At 29.8% G+C, this 27,511-nt stretch overlaps 3 protein-coding genes across 8 annotated transcripts; 2 read left to right on the forward strand and 1 right to left on the reverse strand.

The window, feature by feature from the left end:
* The first annotated feature begins 4,649 nt into the window (after positions 1-4,649).
* On the forward strand, positions 4,650-8,578 carry LOC111291242 (putative arabinosyltransferase ARAD1). Of its 3 annotated transcripts, none has more exons than XM_089768366.1 (3): positions 4,650-4,840; positions 5,213-6,617; positions 7,913-8,578. In XM_089768366.1, exons 2-3 carry the CDS (start codon positions 5,640-5,642, stop codon positions 8,423-8,425), a joined length of 1,491 nt encoding a protein of 496 aa, XP_089624492.1. In that variant the 5' UTR covers positions 4,650-4,840; positions 5,213-5,639; the 3' UTR covers positions 8,426-8,578. The 3 variants fall into 3 exon arrangements, with proteins under 3 accessions (XP_089624492.1, XP_022738617.2, XP_022738619.2); XM_022882882.2 differs by having other exon boundaries at positions 4,774-4,947; XM_022882884.2 differs by lacking the exon at positions 4,650-4,840 and having other exon boundaries at positions 4,979-6,617.
* A 4,516-nt stretch (positions 8,579-13,094) lies between these two features.
* On the reverse strand, positions 13,095-18,513 carry LOC111291342 (uncharacterized). 4 transcript variants are annotated; one of them, XM_022883018.2, is made up of 8 exons: positions 18,377-18,513; positions 17,453-17,675; positions 17,036-17,107; positions 15,081-15,148; positions 14,673-14,829; positions 14,146-14,226; positions 13,974-14,063; positions 13,095-13,558 (listed from the first exon to the last, which is right to left on the reverse strand). In XM_022883018.2, exons 2-8 carry the CDS (start codon positions 17,663-17,665, stop codon positions 13,436-13,438), a joined length of 804 nt encoding a protein of 267 aa, XP_022738753.1. In that variant the 5' UTR covers positions 17,666-17,675; positions 18,377-18,513; the 3' UTR covers positions 13,095-13,435. The 4 variants fall into 4 exon arrangements, with proteins under 4 accessions (XP_022738753.1, XP_022738752.1, XP_089624493.1 ...); XM_022883017.2 differs by having other exon boundaries at positions 17,453-17,746; positions 18,377-18,509; XM_089768367.1 differs by having other exon boundaries at positions 17,453-17,804; positions 18,377-18,480.
* A 4,101-nt stretch (positions 18,514-22,614) lies between these two features.
* On the forward strand, positions 22,615-24,860 carry LOC111289799 (protein EMBRYO DEFECTIVE 514). Its single transcript, XM_022881121.2, has 2 exons — positions 22,615-23,101; positions 24,273-24,860. Exons 1-2 carry the CDS (start codon positions 22,748-22,750, stop codon positions 24,585-24,587), a joined length of 669 nt encoding a protein of 222 aa, XP_022736856.1. The 5' UTR covers positions 22,615-22,747; the 3' UTR covers positions 24,588-24,860.
* Positions 24,861-27,511: the final 2,651 nt, after the last annotated feature.

Here is a 27,511-nt window from a genome sequence, read left to right on the forward strand (position 1 = left end):
TCTCTTGTGAATCAAAACCATCAAAACCATCAAAACCAATGCCAGCCACTGCCTGCTAGGTGCTAGCTAACTTGTAGTACATATGTTCTAATAATCAAATTGAAAATTTTCTGTTAGGAAAAACTTGATATCATTTTTTTTTTTTGGAAAACTAACTTGATATGAACATCTTGGTATGAAAAAACAATTGATAAAATTGATTACGTTTCAAAGTTCAAAATCAGTTAGATGTATAACAGGGCTTTAATGAGGTTTTCTGGACAAATTAAACGCAGATTTTGAAAGTTGAATGCTACAAATGCTTCTTTCCTCCTAAATCATACATAGCAGAGCAAAATAAAAAGATAGAAGTTGGACCTAACAAGCTGTTAGCTCAGTGATATCAGAGTCTGACTCTAGGTTAAAGGTCTTGAGGTTGTTCAAACCTCAAAAGTAATCCAAAGAGACAAATAAAAAGATAGAAGTTGGAAGAATAAGATCAAGAAGGCCCCTATCTCATGCCTAAATTATTGTTAGAGACAACCAAAATGAAGAATACAAACTATGGAATTGGAAAAGGAGTAACACAACTTTGAGATTATTGGCTAAATTAAGGATGTCAATATTATCCATATCTTATAAAAAATTTAATTTTTTATTTCAATGAGACAAGAACGAGTATTAAATTTTAAGAAGAAGACAAGATGGATATGATTTTAATTTTTTTTTTTTGGACGGATAATACATTATTCATATCGTATGAATACCTTATATGTTTATTCTATATTATAAATAAATTTTTTATTAAATAATATAAAATTTTATTTTAAATTAATTAGAACTAATATATTTTTATTTTTAAATATATATTAATATATATTTACAAAATAATTACATAAATGAAAAAAATGAAAATAAAAAAATAACAAATTTTGGTTTTTCTTTTTAAATTACAAATACAAAATTACTTACATCCATTAAATATCTATTAAAATTGAGATAAATTTGAAATATTCGTTGATTATGAATACAATGATGGATATAACAAAAAATTCTGAAAATAAAAATGAAAAATACTTTACCCACTTTATATCCTACCCATTGATATCCTTAACTAAAATCCTTCGAGTTCGAATACTAAAAACGTAATAGTTTGCAAGGTGCAAATGGTGGTAAGAGAATAGGAAATATTACTTCACCAATATTTGCTACTCTATTAAATCATACATTTGGTCATTTGATTTTTTGAAATCTGTTGTTGTGAGCAGACAACTTTGAAAAATATTGTTTTAGTCATCAATATTTTGGAGTGTTGTTGTTTTAATCATGACTAGATCAAAGATAACGTTGAATAAACCAACAATCTCCGAACCAATATTTAATGAGTCAAAACTTGAGAATTGAGACTTTAGATCATAACATTTGTAATTCCCATTTTTTCTCCTTTAGATCTTCTGTTTTTGTTAAAAAAAGAAAAAATTTACTGTCCAATCTAGATACTAGGTATTAATAATTTGAAGGATAAATTAAAAAAAATAAAAGATTTCAATTAGAGATTAAATAAACTTGTCTCTTAAGATTGAGTAACTTATAAATTTAAATACGAATTTTAGATTAATTAATTTATATAATTATTTTTTTATTTTCAACAATTATAATATTTTTTTATTCTAAAATTCAGCTTCTTTATATAAAAAAATAACTATGAATTTAACCACTAGTGATTTTTTTTTGTTAATTTATAAATAAAAAAACAATTTTAATTCAAAATCAACGAAAAAATTTTCTCAAAATTAATTCTCACTTTTTAAATCATGGGAGATATACTTGTTCCGTCTTTAACCACAAAGGGTATTTCTGTCATTTTGCTTATAATTCAAATAAATAAAAAAATTAGTACCAAAAAGCAATCAAAAGATAGAATAATTCAACCTATTATAAGATGGAAATAAAATCCACAATTTCCACCTTTGTTTAAATTCAAAAAAAAGATATCATATTGGTGCCCAGAAGTCAAATCTGATCGGACCATACTGGTTCAACTTTGTAAAGATCTTGCCCAAAGTTAGGTCTAATTCGTCTGGTTCAAGAGATCCAAATTAAAAAAATATATTAAAACAATAATATTTAAATATATTTTAGATTAAAATTAAATTAAAATATTTTTTTATTAATAATTTAAAACCTAAACAGAATATAAATTAAAAAATCTCTGTCCAAAGCTGTAATCTAATACGCCCATATCTGCAGGCTGAGCGGATAGCCTGGTGTGCGGACAGGTTTAATGCTTGGAATTTGATGATAGAGTTTTTTTTTTTTTGGCTGAACTTCGTACACAATACATCAGTATAGTTGATGTACTGTATTAAATCAAGTTTATATTAAATCAAGAAATGATGTTGAATAAAAAATTATCCGGATTTAAAAATAAAAATGTACCAAAGTTTAAAGTCAACCATGAAAATGACGCTATTTTTTTTTATTTTAAATATGTTGATACCGACCTATACCTATCCAAGCTGGTAGCCGACTCGACCCAGTCAAATTTGGCATAAATTTTTTTAATATTTTAACCAGTCCGAATCAATTAATTAATTAATATTTTTATTTAATTTTATTTTAAAACATAATTAACAAATTAATAAATTATTTTAAATATTTTAATAATAAAACTATGTAATTGATAGGCCAAACTTGAATTTTTAAAATGCTGGTCCACGAACTTTCTTCACACTCTAACTTAACTTATGGTTTGTGTAACCTAATTAATTATAAATAATAAAGTAAAATTAAGTTACATTAATTAGATATGATATAATGATTAAACATAAAAATTTATATAATTTAAAATTTTGATCAAAATTATTTTTATATTTAATATATCAACATAAATTATGATATAATAATTTTTATATTTTTTACGTATTTAATATGAAACAAATATAATATAAATATAGCATTGCTAAATATAAAATAATCAAACAAACTTTAGGAAGATTTGCATAAAACCTTCCCAAGATTAGTTGAAGCCGTAAAATTCAAAAAAATTGTGATAAAAGCAAACCTTTAATTATGAAATAAATAAACCAATCAAATTCTATCTGTTGATCTCTCACTGTCAGGCAAAGTGTAGGCTCGTCACCATTCACCTGTCTTGTACAACATTTGCCAAAACTTTTCTTATTATTATTGCTGTGGGTGCGGTATATTCTACTTCTCATTATGTTACTATTTTTTTTTTTTAATCAAAAGCTCCTTAGGATAAAACAAAAAATCAAATTTGACTTAATATTTTTTTAATGAAAGGTAAGATTTAGGTTTCATATTTCTAACTGTTATTGTCCAAATGTATCAGAATATTTATCACATACCATGTTATATGAAAAAAATTTTTAATTTTTCAAGACAAATTACAAAGAATTGTTTTGTAGAAGTAAAACCAGTTGGAATTTACTTCTTTATAAAGAAATTAAGTAGTATCCTTTGCTATGTAAAATTTTGAACAAATAAAAATAAAGTTTTACAGTGTTTTAAAGAATTTGATTAGTTTAAATGATAAAGAAATGAGTTTTTTTTTTTTTTTTTATCAATCAACGTTCGATTCTTGTGATAAATTTATTTATGAGACCTTTAAGAAAATTAGAGAAAAAAATTTGGGAATATCTCTAATTGTATTATGAAAAATCTTAAGCTTCCTTAAATAATATTTTTTTCTTTATTTTTTTGTGCATAAATAATATTTTTCTCAATATAAGTTTAAGCATGAATTTGGTTCATCTACCATCACAATTATGTGATTTTGATGCTTATACTTTTATAAAAAAAAAAAAAATTTAAAGATAATTGATAACAATGTTAAGCTTTTATAATTAAATTTAATTACGTGATTTTTTTTTTGTCAATGATAGTAACACGCTAACTTGAGTTTTTTTAATCACATGACATACATTATTACAATATAGAAAACAATTTTTTTAATAAAAGATATACAAAAAATAATTTTTTTTACAATTTAAAAATATTAATTATTATTTAATGAAATAAAGTATTATTTTTTATATTAATATGTTTCATGTAGTCCAAAAAATTTAACCAATCTCAACTTGTCAAGTAATCACTAAAATTTTATTTATATCCAAATCAAAGTTAAATCTTAATATTATTATTATTATTATCAATTTCTTTAAATCTAATTTTAATTAAAAAATAAACTAAATTTATTAAAGTTGGAGTAGAGATTAAAGCAATAGAATTGAATAGTAGAAGATCAAATTCAAATTTACATTAAACATTTAATGTGAAAGTATCATTATAAAGTTTAGATTGGATTTAAATTAATTTTTAAAAAATTAAAATTTTATAAATTAATGAAATAATTGAATTAAATTCAATAATGTATTATCCTATTTTTAAAAAAATTAAATAAAGATAATATATTAATTATATATATTTAAAAATATCAATTTAACAACACTAATCAAGATTTTTTAAAAATAAACTTAGGAGTGGCCAGTACTTTTTGGACACTCTTTAGTAAATCAATGTAAATATAAACAAAGAAACGTCTCTCTCCATCTGTTCACATTTTGGAAACTGGGAAAGGCGCAGCTGTTTCTGAAAAGCAAAGAAACAAAACAAATTTATATTCTTACCCAAAAAAAAAAAAAAAGCAAATTTATAATTAATGGAGTAGAAAAAAAATACAAAAAAACGAAAGTAAAAACTTTTAAGAGTCGTGTGATTCCACTTCTCGTCTTCATCTCTTTTCCTCATCTAAGTCGTCACTGCTACAGCCTACTTGGATGTATTTGCCAGAAGACTATTAAATTAACCAATGGTATTAAATTATGGCACTTAAAAGGTAATTATTTTAATCAAAGACCATTGCCTTCCCTCTCACTTTGCGTCTCTCTACATTTCCCCAAAGAACGATTCTTCACTCCATCGGGCAGGCCTTACACCGTAAAGGTCCTTTTTTTTTTTGTTCTTCATTTTTCTTGCAATTTGTCGGCTACCCATTTCTGCAAATCATCTAACTTGCATTCTCTGATGATAAAGTTTTGATTTTTTCCACTATTTTTCATGCAAGTTTACTCTTTTTTTTGTTTATTTTAAATAGTTTTTAGAATTTTTTTCCGGGATCTTCTTTTGAAGTGTAGCTGTTCATCTTTTTGTATGAGATGAAACGAACTGTGTTTTTTAGTGTTCATTTGTTCTTCCTGGTGTTTTGCAGATTAATGGCATTTTTCTTTGCTGAGCAATACAAGGAAAGACGCTTATGTTTTTTTTCTTTCCGAGAGGTATAAGATTTTGTGCGTTTACCAAGTTTATAAGCGTATAATCTGTGGACAACTTTACAGGAAAGGGATTTTTTTACCTTAGATTGGTGGGTTGGGATTGGTAGAGAAAGCTGGTCTCTTTAGTACTAGAAAATTTCATAGAAGAAAGCCTCCTTCAAGTCTTCTCAACTCACCCTTCAGGGTTGAAAGAAAGAAATTGGGTTTTAGCCCCCAGTTTTACGCTGATCAAGTAGCAATGATTGATTACAAGTTGAATGCAGTCATCGCTTTAGCAGTTTAGCTAGAACTGAATTGGTTCTCTTCTTTTGCTGTTTGTTTTATTCTCTGAATTTATTAGCCTGGTTTTTTAAGATATCACCTATGTGGGAAAAGGGCATCTTTCCCTCAAGGTTTATTTTCTATATAATGACCATTTCAATGTTTCTTTTGATCGTATCTTATGTGTTTCTTCTTCAATTTGGCAATACATCTCTTATTCCTCAGTCAGTTTTCAAATTAATTCTTCTTAATGGCACGTCGGTTTACTTAAAACCGAATGTCAAAAATGAGCAAATAAAATTACCGTTCCTCTCATCTGAGTCTTCACAAGTTGATGCTCAAATACGATTAAAAAATGGAGAGTCACCTTGTCAGAAATCCAGTTATGGGAAGAAAATGTGTTCTTCCTGGCAGCAAAATATCAAGTCCTGCGACACCAATCAGGCTCTTTTAAGGGTTTATATGTATGACTTGCCTTCTGAATTTCACTTTGGGTTATTGGGTTGGAAAGGAAAATCAAATCAGATGTGGCCGGAGGTAAATGATCCGAGTAGAATCCCATTGTACCCTGGAGGGTTGAACCTACAGCATAGCATGGAGTACTGGCTCACCCTTGATCTTCTATCTTCAAACACACCAAATGTGCTCAGACCATGTGCTGCAATTAGAGTTAAAAATTCAAGTCAAGCAGATGTAATTTTTGTGCCATTCTTTTCGTCTCTCAGTTACAATCGGCATTCAAAGCTTCGAGGAAAGGAGAAAGTTAGTGTTAATAAAAAATTGCAGAATAAATTAGTTCAGTTTCTGACCATGCAGAATGAGTGGAAGCGATTTGGGGGGAAGGACCACTTAATTGTGGCGCACCATCCAAATAGCATGTTGGATGCAAGATGGAAATTAGGTTCCGCAATGTTTGTGCTTGCAGATTTCGGTAGATACCCTACCGAAATAGCAAATCTTGAGAAAGATATAATCACTCCTTATAAGCATGTCGTGAGGACCACTCCAAGTGCTGATTCAGCCCCATTTGACAAACGCCCAATATTAGTCTTTTTCCAAGGAGCGATATACAGGAAAGATGTAAGTTTCCCTACCTTTTATGAATTGAATTATCTAAATGTTTGTTTCTATTAGTCTTGCCAACATGAGGTAGAAACTGCTACCATTTTATGGATGTATGAAACTAGTATTAAGGCACATTTCTCTTTTTTCTTGAACTTGATTAAGTTGAAATGCAAGTGACTTGATGAAAACATTGCTCAATAATATCCTGATAGGAATTGTAAGTAGACTTCTCAAGTGATTGTTATGCAATGTAAACACCAGCAGGTGATAGGCGAATAATAGGCACCATTCCATATGCTATTTTTCATCTAGGTTCTACTACTTGTTTGGAGATAGATGATAAGAATCATCTATTAGTTTGCTTTCTAAGGTATAACTTTTAGATGGAAGTGATTATTTTTTCTTTTTACCACAGTTCTTTGAAATCATCAAAACCATCTTGCATCGTAGCATAACAGTTAGCTTCCATTTTGAAGGTGGCCATTCTTGTAGGCTTAACTAATAAACGTAGGCTTAGATGAGTAAATGAAAGTATTAAGTGTAGAGATTTTCTTAGGTTTTCATGCACCATGTGCTTGTGATATAAGGGACAATTGGTTTGGGAAAGGGGAGAGAGGAGTGATGGGTTTGTGGGGGAGGACAGAGTGTGAGCAGTTGGATCATGTACTAGGCTCAGGATTCTCAAATGATTAATTGACTATAGGCAGGGTATCCTAAATCAGATAGAGCAGCGTTATCTGCTAGCTCCAATGGGTCATAGCACAGTTCTCCTATAAAACCTTCCTTTGTGCCTTGGGTTACATTAGGTAGAGACAGGGTACTCCAGTTACTGCAATTTTTTCTTTCAGCTTTAGGAAAAGGAATATAGTTCTCCAAAAGGAGGTCCTGAGTTCTGTTCTACCCTCCCCCAGAATTTTTCATATTCGTAGGGTTAATATATGCGTCTCTGGAAATATTTAGAATCATGTGGCACTTAAGCACTAGAAGATGAAATTACAACTTTTTTCATGGTAACCATAAGCAAAAAATTTGTTTCATTCATGATGGACCACAGAGGAAACTGATATGGAACAGAAGATAATGGTATATGTATCTTTAGCATAGTTCAAGTGCAGACTAGAGAAAAGGGAATGGTTCTTTTTAATGTGCCCTTTCAGTTTTCCTTCCTATTCTCTCAAGTTAAATCAGCAGTAACATTTGTCATTACACTTACTTGCGAATTGAATTTGAGTCTGAACTTCTCATACTGAAATGTTTCAGGTTAGATCTCTCTCTATAAATATAATTTTTGGTGTGAAAATTTTCTTCAGGGAGGAGCTATTCGCCAAGAACTTTATTACCTTCTCAAAGATGAGAAAGATGTACACTTTGCATTTGGCACCATTCAAGGAAATGGAGTCAACCAGGCCAGGCAAGGGATGGCCACATCCAAATTCTGCCTCAATATTGCTGGTGATACACCTTCTTCAAATCGTCTGTTTGATGCTATTGTCAGCCATTGTGTTCCTGTGATTATAAGTGATAAGATTGAGCTGCCATTTGAAGATGTCATTGACTACTCGGAATTTTGCGTATATGTACGTGCATCCGATGCTGTGAAGAAGGGATATCTACTGAACCTTCTTAGAGGAATTAAGAGAGACCAGTGGACCAAGATGTGGGAAAAATTGAAGGAAATTGTTCCGCACTTTCAGTATCAGTACCCATCCCAGCCTTGTGATGCTGTGGATATGATTTGGCAAGCAGTTGCTCGTAAGGTCCCTTCTATACAATTTAGAATTCACAGGGAGAACAGGTATCGCAGAGCAGCGCAAATAAAATGACAAACAAGAAGTCGAAAGATCAAAGATGGTTACAAACCTTGCATTACATGGAGATCATCAGATTTACATCTGGTTGTACATTTTTTAAAAATTTAATGAGAAGCAAACATGGTTTTGTTGAAAATCTGTAAAGGCCTTCTTTTCACTCTTTTATTCATTCTTAGCAGTGAGTAATTTTACAGGTCCATATTGTTTCTGATTACACTTCCATTCATTCAATTGTTCACAGAAACAATCCAAAAAAACGTCATCAGCTTATTATTTCTTTCTCTGAAATTGATGCGCAGGCTGAATTGAATGCCCAATAACACAGCACAACTGAGTAAATAAAAGATTTTGCAGAGACTACGTTTGCCATGGAGCCCATAATTTGCAAAGACTATTTTTAAGTAGACTTAGCAATTCATGTATTTGTGTTTGTCTATTATATGTTTAACATGTATAAAATATGAAAATTATTATGTAATAATTTATGTATTCATATTTGTCTATTACATGTTTAATAAATTATTGTGTGAAAATTCATATTGACATATCATGTACAAAACATATTTTTTCGTTTTTGAATGAAGAGTGCATCTTACCAAAAGGAAACAAAAAGAAGTTGACTATTTCATTGCCAAATTCAAAAACTAAAATCAAATAAGATGAGTAAATCCTCAGAAAACTAGGAGGCATGCTACATTGTGTATAACTGAAAGTACAATCATCCTTGGGTATTCTTCTATTGGTTAGGACCTAGTTTTATATATTACAAGAGAGAAAATCATGGCTACCAGGTGGAATTTTTGGTGCAATTCTTCTGCTCAAGCAAAAACTTCGACTGAAACAAATGAAAATGTAGAAAACCCAACAAACCCGCATGGAGAAACAACTGAGAAAGCAGAAATCCATTTGCATTTCTTTGCATCAGTCATAGCCTCAAGCCATCATATCCTTTGCTGACAAACTGCCTCGCCACTTCTGCCTGTGAAATGAAAAAACAATCTTCGGATGTCAACATCTGTTGTGAATGGGGTCCGATCCTTTTTTAACTGTTCTTTTGTTTGACTGATTGGGATCAAACATCATTGAAGGACCAGGTGCCAAATTTTGCCTGGTTTCCAAAGAGTCCACAGCAACAGCCTTGAGAATGCGTGAATTTTGAACAAATGGTAACAACCCTTTATCCCATCTGAGAGCAAGATCAATGCCCCTTAGGCCAAGAACCATCTCTGGTTGAAGTACCAAGAGAGCAATACAAGAAAGAACAATGAACCCTCTATTAACTGAAAAAACCATGTTTATGCTCAAAGAGGAAATACAAGAGAGACAGAAGACAAGAGGTATCTCTCCTGTTGGAGGCAATGATGAGAAAATTAACTATGTCGTCTGAGACAGCACCAGCCTACTTCCTATGGCTTATATCTGCAGGAATGAACCTGAAGTTTTGTCTTTTATGGGATTTGGAAGACTAAAGGCATAAAGCGGGGAAGGGGCCCCAGAACATGTAGGGAAGTTTTAGATTCACCTCAATCATAAGCCTGACACAGAAGCAATATAAAGGCCGTATTAGAAGACTCTGACAGGTTTGAACAAAAAGTTATAGTTGGAACTATATCCTTGGGAAGACAAGTATCTTGTCATTTTGGTTTCCCTACATCTCCCTATCATTTGCCCTGGCTCTTTTTTACCAAATAAAGACCAATCCTCTTGAAATCTCAGCCGACTTGCCACATCATCCGACCATGCTGACATTTACTTGCTCCACGTCTTCAACTATACTTGGCTAATAGCTTACATAAATGTACATGGGTGCTTCTTTTCCTTTTTCTTTGGATAGGTCAAGCTAAATACTCTCATATATTAGGACAAAGTAATTGTAACGAAGCAAGCTATATATATTTTTTGGTATATATCCATGATAGCAATTATATTGATATTAATAAATTCTTTGGTAAGTGCTCAGATATTTATACAGTTTTTGCAAATCTTAATAAATCAATCCCTTGAATACAGGAAACTATATAAACAAGAAGTTTTGCTTGGCCATGATAATAAAATTATTGAACCATTGTTGATGGAGATTGAACAAATTGATAAAATTCGAATACTTTATTTGTAAAGTTTAAATTTAAATTTATTATCAGTGATCTTTTTTAACAAATGATCTTTAAATTCAAAGTAAATAATGTTTTCTAAAACTTTGGACTTATCCTAATATGAAATTAAAAAAACTTTCCTTCTCCTTAAATTTTTTTTAGTAAAAAAATTATTGACCCATTAAGGATCATTTTCTGAATTGAAAAACTAGTTTTGGGTACAAATTGAGAAAACTAGTTCTGAAAATGAAAGGAAAAACATTGAGGTAATTGCTTTATTAGCCATGAGAACTAAAGTGAGTTTGGGTGGGCAAAGCAAAGCCATGAGCCAGCCAGAATTTCAGATACGTACAGTAAGAAGAAAGACATTAAAAGTAGAGATGTTGGGAGAAGGGGTGAGGAACAGTAACATCTCCAAAAAAATAAATAAATAAAACCAATCACTTGCTTTATGCTAAACCCAACTTTAGAATTCCAAGCTCTTCCCTCCATGCAACAAAAAAATCAGAGTCTTGGTTCCTTGTGCTTAATGGGTTTCCTTTATGCTTTTCTTTCCTTTCCTCTCTCTTCTTTGGTTTACCCAACTCTTGCCCTCCATTCAAAGTTCCAAAGAATTCATCCCCTCTCAGTGCTTCTCTCCCTTATTTCGCCTCCTCTCTTGTCGCCCCTCTTGCTTTTCTTTATTTTTTTTTCTCGTGTATCCATGAAGACCCCTCACTCTCTTCAAATTTAAATTTAATTTAAGGGACCCTTACTTTAAGAAATACTTACATTAATCCTTTCTAAAACTTGACAAAACGCATATCTGTTTTGTTTCACGTAACTGCTTAAAATTACATAAAAAGTAACAGGATAATTTATCTCATCTTAAACATGAGATTTTGAATAATGCAACCATCTTCAGATAACGTTCGTAATTTGTGTTTCAAGTTTCAAATACGTCTTCGACTTTACTAGTTTTCAAGATAGAAGGAAAAAGAAGAATGTGCTTGTATTGTGTTGTTGGTTGGAAAGATGGGGACAGGTCGTGGTCCAAACCTAATGCACAATAGTTTAACATAATCTAGTAGAGTTGGGCCTTTTTCTTTAGTTGCATTTATAAAGCAAAAGAAAATAAAATAAAATTGAAAGGAGTTGTTGCTTTCCCAAACCACCATTCGCCATCAATCATATGTTATTTCCCTTTGATTTCCTTTTATTCACTCATCTGCATGCATCAGAGATGCTCTATCCTATCCATTATGATCTTCAAATATATTCAGGCTAAAAGCGCATATAAAATTTGGCATGTCAAAGAATATCAAACCCTAAAGCCATCATGGATTCCTGCCAGCAGCCAAAGCCAACTTATCCATGTTTGGAAAATGCTACAATGTCGACTACTTACAGAAAACAAACACCACTTACAAAATGGTATTACTTATTATCCATTCTATGTGTAGAACAAAAATCAAAGTCCAACGAAATTGCATTACTCGTCATAATTTGAATCCACGTGTTCTATTCTTCTTGAACAAATAAAGGTCGTATGGTCATGGAATGTTCAACTCTTGTGAAGAGAATTTTTTTTATTATAGTTTCAATTTGTTGATAAGATATGAAAAATATTTTTTTATAAATTTGTTAAATCATATATAAATAAATTTATTTGAACCGATTAAAAAAATGTATTAAGAAAGCTTTAAAATGAATTAAGAAAGCTTTAAATTGTATCAAACTAAGCTTAAGAATCACTTATAGCTAAAAATAGATATGAAATTCAATTTGCAAAAGATAACTACATTTGGTGGCGTTGTTGATTCCCAAGGTTGGTCCTAAGCTAATAGTTAGGATTTGACAACTTTTTTGTCTAAAGAAAACCGGACCCCAGATTAGCTGTTCCAGCACAATGGGTCAATTCTATCCCAATTTTGATTCATTAGGGTCCACCAATTATTAGAAGAAAAGAACTGATAAATTGTGTAAAGGTAGATACTAGACTGACCCTTTTTCATGCCAAATAACAGTAATTAAATAACATATATAGAATTAAAGATTGATTATAACCAAAACAAAAACACCACTAACAATTAACTATCTGATGATTCTTATCTAATTAAATGATAAATTTCTTTAAATTTTTTTCAAGAATGAAATGTAATACCAGTAATGCTGAACCAAAAAACAGTGAAAAACAGATACAATAGTACAGAAGTAGTAACTATAGAAGTCCCATTGAAGCCCGCAAAATTGAAATTTAAAAGCAATTTCAGAGCTCATAAAAGTGGAAGCATCTACAACACAAGAATGAAGAAAAGATGCAACATCATCTAAAACAGGACTTTTGAATACATTAGGATGCTGTTGATTAATTTTGTGCCACCTGATTTCCCCTAGGTACCAAAGATTTAACAACAGTTTAAACCAAGCTAATAGTCGCTTGACAGTAGCAGCTAGAAAGATTATAACAACAAAGACAAGAAACCAGCAAATGATGGTAACGAGAGCAATCAACTGGTGCATTCATCTTCATAAACATGATACATAAGGCAAAAACTTTTGCAATATGACAAGATTGGATGAGTTAAACATGAAAAGATAAGAGAGAGTTTTCAAAAGGAAAACCTGGAGCATCCAAGCAAGTTTGGAATTATATTCAACAAATCCAGTAATCCAAGTTCCTCATGCAGTGAAAATGAGGGAATGAGATTCAAGATTTATGTACAAACATAAACAGTGACATTGATGCCTTCAAATAAGTAGGAAAAAAAAAATCATCAGGGTTTTCTGAAATAACAATTAGACATACAACATAACAAATGCGAGGAACACAACCACCTTGTTTTCTTTCACTGCTAGTAGAATGAGTAAAACAATTTACCCATAGTTTCATTACTAAACTAACCCTCTTCACCACCATAGCCTCTTACCAGAGAAAAGGACTGTCACATTATTGAAGTGGCTCCTGACGAGGAGTTGCTGCAGGTCCTGGTGCTATATTGAACTGTATACCCCTGCGTTGCCCTGCCTGTATCAGAAATGCAACTTCAGTTGCTGCAACAGCCGCTGCTTCCTGTTTCAATAAGGAAATAAAAACATACAATTAATTACCAAAAGAAATTTAAAAAAAAAAATACAAATTAAAATAACTTGAACCAGCTAAAACAGCATGAGCCAATTTAGCTTTTGTTTATGGAAACTGCATGAATATGACAAGTCAACGCTACTAGGAGTGACAGAGGATATCATACACGGAAAGCTTTGAAGTTCTTAATTGAATTTTAACCTCTAATGAATAAACTTCCTACAGCCAAACAGTTTTGAAGCAATATCTTCTTCATAAGACTAAAACCTTATCAAGTATGTGGAGTACAAATCTCAAAAGAGAGACAAGAACCCATATTTTCAGTATTCTTCTGTGATCTAGATCAACCTCTTCATGATTAAGTAAAATAGTGCTGTTATTTTTTAAGAGCCAGAGCCATTACCTGTCTCTGCCTTCGGCGCTGCAATATGCTGATGGCCCAGGCCATGATGTAACATGGGAGAAGAAAGCCCACAGCACGAAGCAGGAAAAGCTACATAGCATAAAATGTTTCAATTAAACAACAAAACAATGTAAACTACTAGAATATTAATGCAAATTCTTGCCATGCTTACAGAGAAAAATGTAGTTGCTTCATCATCCCCATCTCCATTGGTTAGGTAGAGAGCATGCCTCAAAAGTAGAAGAGCCATTAGCTGCAAATAAACAAAGAAAATAAGATCCAAACAGAACAAGAAGAAGAAATTAACAGCAATTCCTATTATTTATTGGGTAGTTAGAATGAGGACAGGAAAAATGTTTTGTTAACTGAGAACCAAAGTGTGATTACGTTTGCCTCCAAAAATAAAAACTAGTAATTCAGGATTTACGATGCAACTCAATAACCTACATTAAAAGTCCAGAAGAGGCTGATAACTAGTACACTACCAGTTCAAAAAGAAATGGGCGAAAGAGATCAAAGAACACCACATTGTGTAATATACAAGACACCTCGATCATTGATAGTTGATCTATTGTGTGCAGAAAACTCATAAAGGAAATAAAAGGAAGTAAGGAACAACCAAGATTTTTTCTTAACATATGCTAATAAGTAAGAATAGCAAATGAATTGTTTTACTTTTATAGAGGAATAAAAGCTTACAATTAGGGCAGCAGAGCGGCAAAATGCAGCTCCGCTAGCATTGGTATCAGCATCTTCATCATAATCTGCCTCCAAAAGATGGCGTTCTGCAGCTGCCATTGCTAAAATTCGAGGGTCACTCAAATCCAAAGGAGCACCAGAGATTGTCCAACCCTCACTGTATCAATATAAAAAATTAGGAAAATAGTAAGTCAAAAGTGATGAGCAAACAAGTGAACACATCCTACAGATTACCAAACAGCTTCTCATATAGATAGATCCTCACAAACAGAAAAGGCTCTTAGAAATATCAAAGTTTCAACTGTGGTTACAAGACCAACATTGATAACAAAACCAAGAAAGAGAAACAGAGCAAAGATAGTTCATGTCTATATTCAGGGTAAGCAAGTCCACACTTGTGAAACTTGCCTGATATCAATTGTGGCATCCTCTGACTGAGGAGGAGGTGGTGGCGCAGTATATCCTGGTTGGTAAGGCTGCAAATCAAATATTTTTTTGGAAAAAGTTAGTAAATTAGCTCAATAATTCAACTCAAAACTAAGACTATATCAGTTAAAGAAACATTTGATGACTATGTTTGTTGTCCAAAGAAAAAAGTTAATGGAAAATTGTTATCATATGAATCTTCTAACAAATACTAGCATTTCACACATATTTTGACATATTACATGGTTTGCAAAAATCACCAACAGTTAGTATCATAGGACTATCAAATGCACCTGAATATCTGATAACATGCAACTTACATTTTTCTGTCATTTGAAAACATGCAACATAGAAATAAGCAAGTTTATCAAAAGCTTGATTCATAAGCCCATATTTGTCAGCAGGCAAAACTTCACCTTGAACCAGACACATTTTTACATCCCCAACACATAAAGCCAAACCTATGTCACGCTGAAAATATAAGAGGTAAATCAGCAACATCAAACCTTGAGCACAGAGCATTGTGGCTCAAATATTTGTGAATACACTCCTCTGTCATTTGAAAACATGCAACATTGATCAAGCAATTTTATCAAAAGCTTGAAGCATAAGCCCATATTTATGAGCAGGAAAAACTCCACAATAAACCAGACACAGTCCCCAACACATAAAGCAAAACCTATATCATATTGAACATAGAAGAGGCAGATCAGCAACATCTCCCATTGAGCACAAAGTACACAGAAAATAACGCTAAACAAGATGTTTATAAAAATCAATTCTTGCATACAGGTAGCTTGCAATCTGTTAATCAAGTCATTTCAGATCAAATCATGCTTTTCACAAGCTTGTTGCTCAAAGGTGGTTGCTGATGTACATCTCATATTCCACTTGCAGAAAAAAAAAATACTTTAAACAACATACAGGTCATGAATATTGCCACATCATATTCAATAGATTCACTGCCTAGGTGGCAGGAAAGCTTGACTTACGAGGAGCATACAATTAGCCAATTGACAACTAGGTAGATTAAGTTATATGAGAAAGACAAAGTGAACAATATAATATGTTCACTGATTGTTAGACTATACCAGCTGTCATTCATGCAATAAAGTAGCAGGTACTGAAAGCAACCTTTGATTAATTTTATTGTTATTTTAATAGAAGAAAACTGAACTTCTGTTTCATGTACTTAAATGGTTTCAGCCAAACACCTTGAAACAGAAAGCTTATCCATATTTCAAACATCAAAATTAATGCTTCTAAGTTAAAATCCTTTAGGGACAAAACTGATTTTACATCAGGGGCTAAAAGATGAAGCCTAGAACCACTCAAAGAAAGAACAAAAGTGCAACAAAGACAAAAGACCAGAATTTTCTTATGCAAATGAGATCCACTAAAAGTATTCCCCTAGGATGATACCAAAGAGCAAAGAAAAATATCCTTGAGCATTTAAGGTGTTGCTAGCTAAAGAATATAACAAACTATTCAAAACCATCAGATAAAACTACATGACAAGTCAACATAAACAAACAGGAAACAAAAAAGTAAAACTGCAAAACTTCCTTCAAGATAAGGGAGCCCAAAATCATGGGAAAATATAGCTACCATATGACTAGTGTTCAGTCTTTCCTCATCTGAAATTGAAAATTGCCACAATATAAAGGTTTTTTTCCCAATTTTTTAGTACATGATAAAAAAACCATGCAATCAGATAAATGTGCAACTTTAAACCATTGTTGTCAATCAACAACATAATAAGTGATTCATCAACAAAAAGAAAGGAAATTAAAATTGTTACCCTCTGAAACCAGACACTTTTTTATTTTCATGAATAGCAAATTGATGTGAGTGAAATGCAAATACAAAAAAGCAGCAAATTTCTTCCTCCTAGATGAACTGATGAAGATAGCAGCATTTCCAGAGTAGAGGTTTACCTGATGACAAATCTCACAGGTTATATCTCCTTTCTCATTGCACCAACGTTGAACGCATTTCCTGTGGGCAAACTGGATATAAAAGTTTGTCAGCTAAAGCTATTAAACCACAAAATATGAAGACAAGCCAATGAAACCACATCATGATTAAACAGAAGCAGTTAGAAGTAATTTGATAGTAACAAAGAGGGAAAAACCCATCAAGCCCTTTTACCACATCATAATGGCACTCAAGCGTAGCTCACATATATATTTTTCACAAAAAAAGGAACTTTTATAGTACTTAGAGCTAATGGTAATTGAAACTTTTAGAGCTAATAGCATGTCATAATTGGGCAGACCTGACTGTTTTACTGAATAAATTGAAATAGAAAACTTCAGGGAGTAAGTCTCAAAATGCTCCAAAACAATGAATACCTTCAAACTGCCACTGCATGCACAAGGTGTCTCCAAATTCTTAATGCTGTCCTCCTCCTGGCAGATTCGGCATTCAACTGTCTGGATAAGTGGATATTCTTCATCGCAGGAACTATATTCTTCCACTTCCTTAACATCAACAGCACAAGCATGTAGCTCAGCTACTTGAGAAGAACCTTCACCAGAAGAGCCTGCCGCATCAGCTTCTTGCATTGATTGCAAACTTTCAGGAGTTATGAGACGGTCCACACATAAAACCAGATGATCACCCATTTTTATCCAAAAGAAAAGGTCCTTATAACATACAACAATGCAGCAAAACTTCCCCTTAGAACAATAGGTGAGAATACAACTGCAAAATGTACTTCCAAAACTAACATACAAGTCTTTTACTTTAAAACTTAATGCTAGATTCAACCGTTTAGAATGTAATAAAATTCGAGTAAGATATAAGAAATCAAAATCTTGAATTCTTTTTTTAGTGTCCTTGGTAAAACCCCTCACATATGAACATTTCTGAATCTCTCTCCATTTTTCATTAATTTGCATACAGAATTCAAAATATTCTCTTTTATTTATTTTCTAAAATTTTCTTCCTATGGGTAATGGGCTGTACCCACAATAATAATAATAATAAGGAAACCAACTACCATAAAACTTTCAGCTTTAGTTATAAAAAATAAACTTCATATTTTGCTCAAATCTCCATTTTTTTTTCAATTTTCCACCGAAAATGAAAAAGAAAAAAAAAAGCAAATTATTTCCTTCATTTTCTCAGCAACCAAACAACCCAATCCAACCCAACCAAAATTCCCAAACTCAAAAGAGAATCAATTGAAAACCGACAAAAAAAACCCCACAATCATGATCTTAATTGAACAAATTCATAATTATAAAAGCAAAACATAACAGTATAAAAATTACCTGAAAATGGCGCTTGTTTTTTGGAGTCTGAAATGTTACTTTTTTCTCCTTTTGTAAAGTCTAAGGTCTTTCTTTTTCTTTGCTTGGAAATTAAACAAATTGACAAGACAAGGATTTTCTTTTCCCCTTTTTATATAGGAAATATGATTTAGAAAATTAAATTAAAAAAATAAAAAGATAAGAATTTTTAGTATTTAGATAGAGACATTCAGGCTCGGTTTCAACGAAGCTTTGTAATTTGGGCTTGGTAACGTCCGTCCAAAGATAAGGATTACGTAATTTCCGTTAGTTTGTAGCTGTTTGGTTTTTTAAGGGTTTGTTTGTCATTGTGTGCAATTTTATGTTTTATTTTCATATTTTTAAATGTCTTATTTTTAACTTATTTTATTTTAAATTTATTGAAATTAATTTTTTATTTTTAAAATAAAACAACTTACTAAACAAGTTTTTATTCTTTTAAAACAATAAAACAAAAACATAAATCACAAAACATAAATAGTACCGAATCACCCCTAATCTTATGTTAGTTATAGTCGAAATTCCCTTTTAGGCCCTGCATTAAATTTAGGACAAAAATATAGTGGGCAAAGGGATGAAAAAAATTTCTTTTTGTATTTTTTTTATTCTTTAAAAACCTAGAATCAGAAACCGTTCCCTTTTCTAGGATTTTTAGGATTTTTTATGGAAAACAAAATTTATCTTACTTTTAGTTAAATAATTAGCATTTTTTATCTATTCCTTTTAGTATCACAAAAATTGCATCATAATTCAACACCAAATCTAACACGAACATAATAAAATATTTATTTTTAATTAATAAAAAAGTTGTTTGTTCAAATTACATATAGTATTTTGCATATTTAATTTTATTAAATTATTTAGAAGTGTTAAACTATCTATAATATTATGTATATATATTCGAGTAGGGTTGGCAACAGGTTAGTTGGGGTGGGTTTTTCTCGTCTCGAACCCGATTCTATTTTATAATCATAAAACTTATACTCGATCAAATTTTTTTTATTTTTTAATATTCGAACCTGACCCAAAACTTAATATATGCATAAATCGTATCCGACTCGATCTGATCGAAAATTAATAAAATATTATTTTTAAAATATAATTATATGATTATATATAAATAAAAAATTAAAATATAATTTTTAATATAGTATCGAGTTGGGTTGAATCAAATTTACCTAAATTTCGAACCTGACCCGACCCGAAACTGAATTTTTCAAAAAAAAATTTAACCCAATGAGATCAAGTCAAGTTGAAACCCGTCGGACTCGGGTTGGGCTGCCAACCCTATATTCGAGACATAAGATATAAAATGTATTAATGAATTATAAAATTGATATATGTTTAACATTATATAAATATATAAATTAATTTGATTAAACTACTTGCAAATTAAATAAATAAACATATTATGACTTTTAAAAAATAAATAAATATATTATGAAAATATTAAATAAATCGGTTATTCATGTGTTAATAAATATATTATAAAAATATTAAATAAATTATTTTATAGATATCACATGTTATTTAAATATCATTAAAAATAACATAATAAAATAATTCATTAGATAATTTTAAATTTCTCAAAACAAATACAAAAATTTTACATTCTCTAATGTCAACAAAATATGACTCACTCATTCACCTCGACTATCAATTTTCTCCAAATTATTTACCTTCACAAAATTTAAAATTTTTTAAACCAATCACACCTTAAGAATAATAAAAGATAAAAACAATGAAATGATGAGTAAATTATACCAACTTTGAAAATAATTTGAAACTCGTTCAAAATACAAATTGCTTTGGATTGTATAATATTTTTCAAATTTGAGAAAAGAAATTTGTTTAATAAACATATATATATATATATATTAATGTAAAAGTTATATATTTTTTTATATTTGAATCTAGTTTAAATTCATAATTCTTACAAGTGGTCATTTAGATTTAAAAATTTTAATAAAATGTCTAACTCTTACCCTAATATAAGTGAATCCATTTTACATATGTTTGTTAGGAAAATTTTACAATTTAATCTAATTATTGAATTAAATCTAAAACTTCGTTAATGTTAATATATAAAGAAACATAAGAGTGAAAGACCCGCTCTAGCTTTTTTTTGACCTTGCTCTACTTTTTTTTTCCTTTGAAACTATGTAATTTTAGTGCCTCTCCACCCATCACATCCATATTAAAGTAAATCATCCATCTAAGAAACCTTCATCAAGAAAGAAAAGTTACATTTAATTTTTTTTATTTAAATAAAAAAAAGTGATGAGAAAAGATTTGTAATTTAAAATGATGGGAATTGGGTGGTTTGGTAAATGGAAAGCAATTTTTCTCCTAAGATTGGGAATCTGAGATAAGATAATGAGGCTAATCAATGGTTAGATAATTTAAAGAGACATATATTATGAACATTATTGATGGATCTTTTAAACCAACATTATCTATTGAGAACTTATCTTTTCAATAAATATATATGTATATATACATATATATATATATATAAATATTGTTAAGAACTTGCGAGAAATAATTGATAAAAAAATATTTGATAGTTTAAAATACGATATTATATGAAAAAATTAAGATAATATAATTTAAAATTTTAATAAAATCATATATGAATTTGATAAAGCAAAAAAAATATATTTCATGTTTTTCTGTTGATACGAATTATAATAAATAATTATTTATATAAAATATAATAAAAACATATAAATAATTAGTATTATACATAACATGAATATATGAAGTATCAAATATATCACAAAATGATTTAAATTGTACAAAAATATAAAAGACATTATAATGTGAAAAATTTTAGAGACTAAAAAAATCGAAAAGGTGATAACATAAATCTCATGGAAAAAAGGTAAGGAATTTTCAAATTAAAAATGAAAATTACATAATTTTTTATGCTGGATTTATTTTTATGTTAATTTTTTTATTGGATAGTGAATTTGTTTTAGAAGTATTCATAAACTAGATTAGTCTCGGACAGGAATTAAACATAATATCAACATTATAAATGGTATAATTTATTTATACATTTTTAAATTAAAAGAAACATTAGTTATTTTTTTATACAAAATTGATCATATAAATAAACACAAAAAATAATTAATTAAATATTAGTTTGTTAAGTTTTAGTTTGTGTAAATATATTATTATCTATTATTAAAAAAAAATACTATTATCAATTTTTAAAAAATAAAATCATTTGATATGTTACTTCTAATTTTATTAAATTTTAATTATTTATTAATAAATTATTATTTTGATATAAAAATAATTTTAATAATTTATTAATTTCTTAAATATTAAATAATCTAAAATTTTCATTATATAAAATTTTAATTTAATATATTTAGTGATATTTTATCTTTTTAGTATATTTCATTTTACTGCCATAATTACATTCAAGTGCAAATACATATCTCTCACTATTAATTTTAATTTCATCATTATATAATTTTATTGTTATAATAATTAATTTTATAATCATTATTTTTTTGATAAAAAATTATAAAAAATTGAATTTTAAGCCTATTAGATGTCATATCTTAAAATGAGCACATGAATCAATTTAGTTAAATTTTAAATTTTAATCATTATTATTTTCAACCTTATCTAAATTAATCTCTTCATCCATTTGAGGTAATATTAGTTCAAATTGGATTATATTTGATTCGAATTTTTTGAATATTATATAATATTATAAATTTTTAACATCCGATTCGAATTTGAACCAATTTTTTATATGATTTAATTTGATTCGAATCAAATTTTATTAATTCGATTCGGTTTTAATTTATCAATTTTTGAAATTTATTTTTTATATATTATTTTAATGTAAAATTTAATATATTTAAATAAAATTTGATATAAAATAATTATTTTTATTTTATAAAAATTAAAAAAAAGAAAATTAATAAAAAATATATAATATAATTTGATTTATTTTTTAATTTTGTACTTTTTAATTCAAATTTTATTTAAATTTAATATATATATTTAATATTCAAACTTAATTTGAACCAAATAAAAATATTTATTTCAAATCAAACCAAACATTTTAATTTCAAATTGATTTTTTTCTCACTCCTACCGTCTATATCCTAAATTCGCAAGATTAGAATTAATTAAAAGTTAAAAAAAAAAAGAAAAAGAAAAATCCAAGCGTGTCATTCTATATAAAAAAAAAATCTAAGCGTAACATTTTAAGCCCTTTTTCCAAATTTCTACCAAAGAGAAAAAAAAACCAAAATCTAAACCCTCTCCGCTGCTGCAAATACAAACTCCACCACTGCCGCCAAACGTCCTAGGGTTTCAGCTTCCTAAATGGCAGAGAAAGAGGCATCGGTAGAGCCTTCCGAGACCAACACACCAACTGAAGACATGGATCTCGAAAACCTTAACTCTTCCGCCCAAAACCCCGATGACGTAGACGACGCCAATGGTGTCAACAACGGTGACTCAAAGTCGAAGCGCGGCAGAGAAGAAGACGGCAAAGAAAGCGACGAGGTATCTAAAAAACAGAAGTTGGAGAAGTCTGTAGAGGAAGAAAGGCTGGAGGAGAAGTCCGAGTCGGGTCGTGTCCGGCTCGGCCCGAAGGATTTCGGGTCGTCAGTCGAGATGTTTGATTATTTTTACACTTTGCTTCATTATTGGCCTACTCAACTCAACCTTAACAAGGTACTAATTGAAATATCTTAATTTTGGTTTTGCCGTTAGTTTTCTTTGATTATTTATTTATTTATTTGATGTTCTATTTCATGTAAAAGAGAAGAAGATTTTGATTTATGTCAGTATTACAATCATAGCTTTCATGATGAATGAAGAAAGAACATGATTGCTTAAGTTGTAAACTTTTTAGTTATCTGAAGCTTAATGTTGTAAAGGAGTTGAATTGCACTTATTGTTCATTAGAAGCTAAGTACAACATTACTGCTTGCTGGTGTTATTAGGTGTGTTTGGATGGAGGAAAAGCTGTCATGTTTTGTTTGGTAGGAAGGACGGAAAAATTTTAATCCAATGGTTAATCTACAAAGTCAGAAAGTGGTTTTGAAACTTAACTGTTAGATTAAATGTTTTTTCGTTCTTATCCTTTTTCTATCCTTCTTGCCAAGCAAAGTTGATATTTTAATGGAGAAGTTTAAGTTAGCTGAGCTCAGTCAATTGCTTGGTTAATCAATTTCTTGCATTAGTAGTTTTCTTGAATTCTGTTTGTAATTCTAGTGTTTGAATGTGGAATATTGCATCTGCTACATCTGGTTAGTGTAAACTCTACTTATAGTTGTATTGGTGGCTCATCGAAGAAACACAACTTCTTTTATTGGTCTCTTTCAAATTAAAATTGGCCTTTGCATGTGGTCTCTAACTTACAAACTCTTACATGCGGACCTAAGGGAGGGGAGGGGGGGATACATCCTATGCCCATGAATGCATGTAGATCTTCCTTTATATTTCTCGGCTTGTGAGTTGTAATCCACGTTGCTTTCAAGAAACCCACTTGGGTTTTAAACTCATAATTCGATTAATATGCTGCTTGTTTTAAGAGTTTAACCTTCCAGCTATATTTAAACTAGCAAAGCTGTAGACAATGATGCTAACTGATTACTGGCTGCATATGACTTTTTGAATTTCAAGTTCTTTTACACAAAATTTTGGTGTTTCTGGAATAAATACTAAAAACAATTTTTTTTTTCTCCAGGTGCTATCATTAGTGATTATTAATGCATTAAAATGCTTTGAATGCACATAAAATTTGTACACGTCAATCTTGGATTGTCAAATATGTTCCTTTGGCACTGAAGTACTTGAAATTTTGTTTAATATTATGTTCGTTGTTGACTTTATATTACAGTATGAGCACATGGTATTGCTGGACTTGCTTAAAAAAGGTCATCTAGAGCCTGATAAAAAGATTGGTGGAGGGATCAAAGCTTTCCAAATACAAAATCATCCAATGTGGAAAAGTAAATGTTTTTTTGTCATTAGGGATGATGAAAGTGTTGACGATTTTAGCTTTAGGAAGTGTGTTGATCATATACTTCCCCTGCCAGAAGATATGAAGATTAAACCTGATGCAAACAGGGCATTGGGCAGTGGGGGTCGGAAAGGACGAGGTGGAAAAGGAGGTGGACGAGGCCACGGAAGAGGTGGTAAGTCAAGAAACTAAGGCAATGGTAATTAAAATGGGGTTGAATTTGGATTCAACTCTGTTGTAGGTTCAAAACTGCTTTATTTTTCTTATATCTGGCCTCAAGTTCCCAACTAACGCATTTTCAAAATTTTGGATGTTGACGAAATCAACGATTGTCATTTATTGCTTTTTAATTTGTGTTGCATTTTAAGCATTGGGGTTAAAACCATCCATAATTATTTATCTCACCTGTTTATGTTTATGTTATATACAGCAATGAAATTAACAAGGTTTTGTCTGGGTTTGAAATGTTGTGTTTCATGTTTTATTTTTGCTTATAGTTTATGATTGAAATAAGTCAATGCTTTTGTGTGCATAAGTAGCGTCCATTAAACATTGCTGCCATTCTGATGCATGCATTCCGGTAGCTGCATGAATAAAATTTCTTATTGCAAACTGACAAGCTAGCTTTTTTATGTAATTGTTGTTTGTTGAACATTGTTCAAAGAGTTGCGAATGAATTTTTGTTTTTCCAGTAAAATAATAATAATAATAATAATAATAATAATAATAATATTCAGTTAGGTTTCTAAATTAAATTATTTTTTAATTTATAATCTTTTATTTAGGAATTTATTTTCAAACAAATTTTTAATTGTCTGTAGGCTTTTCATTATTTTAACGGTAAAATACATAAATAGGAACTCAACTTTAAGAGTTTACTTAAGTATTATCATTTTCAATTTAGTTACTTAAATTTGAGGAAATTGTTTTTCTGTCATTTAGAGCAAGGCAGTGCCACATCAGTTGTTAGGTGCCATGTCAACTGATCCAATTCTTTTCTCTTATCTTTTTTCATTTCGTTCTTTCCTATTTTTCATTTTTTTTCTTGTTAAAACTCATTGTTTTATATAAACAATAAAAACCAAAATTTTCATTTCCTTTAGTTTCTAATTTTGTTTTTACCTCTAAAAACCTTGCTTCTTTCCCGTCTCTCTCTCGAATCTTTCAATCGGCAATCATCATTTTTCCTGATTACTTTACGTTGCCAGCATTGTCTGGCAGCACCGATCGTCGTCGTTCATCGGCAGTTACAAAACCCATAACGTGTCTTTTTTGATTCCCCATTGTGAAGACCTCCATCACTTTGCCGAATGCCGAATTTCCCTTCCTTCTACTTTCTTTCTTTGAACTAGAAACCCTAACAAGAAAACTCAAACAACTAAGCTGAGATTTCAAAATACCCATCCCTACTCCACTGTGTTCCGTTACTTAAAATACTCAAAACCACAAATGCCAAAAATTCTCGAGAAAAACTCAAAAAGGAATCCCCTGTTTTAAGTACATTTGTTGCTAAATTTTTTTGTGAATTCTATTGTGAATGACACTTGATTGCTAAAAATTGTGTCTATGGATTGTTGTTTATGTGTAATTAGGTTTTGTTTCTTGTCCTTAGATTTTTTGGGTGAATTGATAGTTGATGCTTCCTGTTTTCTGTCTATTGTTGATAGAAATTGTGTATTTGAATGGTTTGTTTAGTGTCAATCAATTGTAGTTTTGTTTGTGTTGAGGCTTTCTGCGGTATGATTGAAGATTGAATTTGCTTCTCTTGGGGACTTTGTTTTGTGCAAATTGCTCCAATGATTGTTGTTGAGTTTTAGAGAGAAAAACTAAAGAGAAGGCAGCAAGAATGGGGAGGAGAGAGTAGGGAAAAGAAAAAAGTGAAAAAATTGATTTTTTTACTGCATGGTCAGTTAATGTAGTAGCTAACGGCTAATGTGGCATATTTGTCAACATTTTATTAGACATTAGCGGTAAGGTGACAAAAAAAGAATAAAACATAATTTTAAAAAGATTCATATAGTTGAGTGATTATTGATATATTTTACCCTTATTTTAAATATGTATTTTACATAGACAACAAGTTTATTGTTGCTAAAAAAATAAATAGGCATGTCAACTTATTCTAATGCCTTTTTCAGACTTGAGAATTTTGTTTAATTCTATTTTTCAATGTTGAACATATTAGTCATTACAATTAATAATCATCATTTATCACAATTTATTTATCATAATTTAAATTTGTGTTGATTGTTCACATTTATAAGAGATTTTTACATAATTTTTTTTTTGTTATGATTGGATAATTTATAAAATTATAATAAAAAAGTTTTAAGTGAAATACCCATCATCATCTTTTCATCTGATGTGAGATGAAGGCATTTACCTCATTACCTCACGAAGTCTTGAACGAATCAGCTCGTTACCATGATTTTGATGATCATGAGTAATTTGCATCACAAATTTATGAATTCAAGATTTTCATTCAAATTTTAAAAACTTAAAATTTCATCTATAATTTTTTAAAAATACTTCAAATTTATCTACTCATCAACTATTACAAAATCACCACCTCAAAATTATGTGTATGTTCATGCGAATGTGAGTTTTTTCACACGAGAAAAAAGTGAATTTTTTTTTTTAATTGTAAACATCTCCTTTAGTTCGGAGATAATTTATATTTTAAAATTAAAATTTATATTTTTTATTTATTTTTGGTATTATAATTAGTTTAGAGTTATTATTATTATTATTATTATTATTATTATTTAAAAAAAGAAAAAGAATTATTTTACTGAAACTTGAAGAAGGTTTAATTTTAATTAAGTTATTGAATTGAAAATGTTCTATCGAAAAAGGACTATAAAAGAAAATTAGTTTAAAAGGTGAATTTGGATTAAAAATCTGATGTTGAAATTGATTAGAAAATTCAAATTAAGAAAACTTCTTTTCTTATTGTAATTGGGATTAGAGACTTATAAAAAGAGTCCATTTGGATCAATTAGAAACAATTAAGAATCGATAAAAAAAATTCAAGAGAGAGAATAAAAAAAAGCAAAAAAATTAAAAATTTTTTTTTTAGCTTTTTTTGGTGTTTTAGGTTTAGATAATAATGATTT

Source organism: Durio zibethinus, chromosome 11 (assembly GCF_047325235.1).
Source record: "Durio zibethinus cultivar Kanyao isolate XHJ-2024 chromosome 11, ASM4732523v1, whole genome shotgun sequence".
Lineage (NCBI taxonomy): Eukaryota > Viridiplantae > Streptophyta > Magnoliopsida > Malvales > Malvaceae > Durio > Durio zibethinus.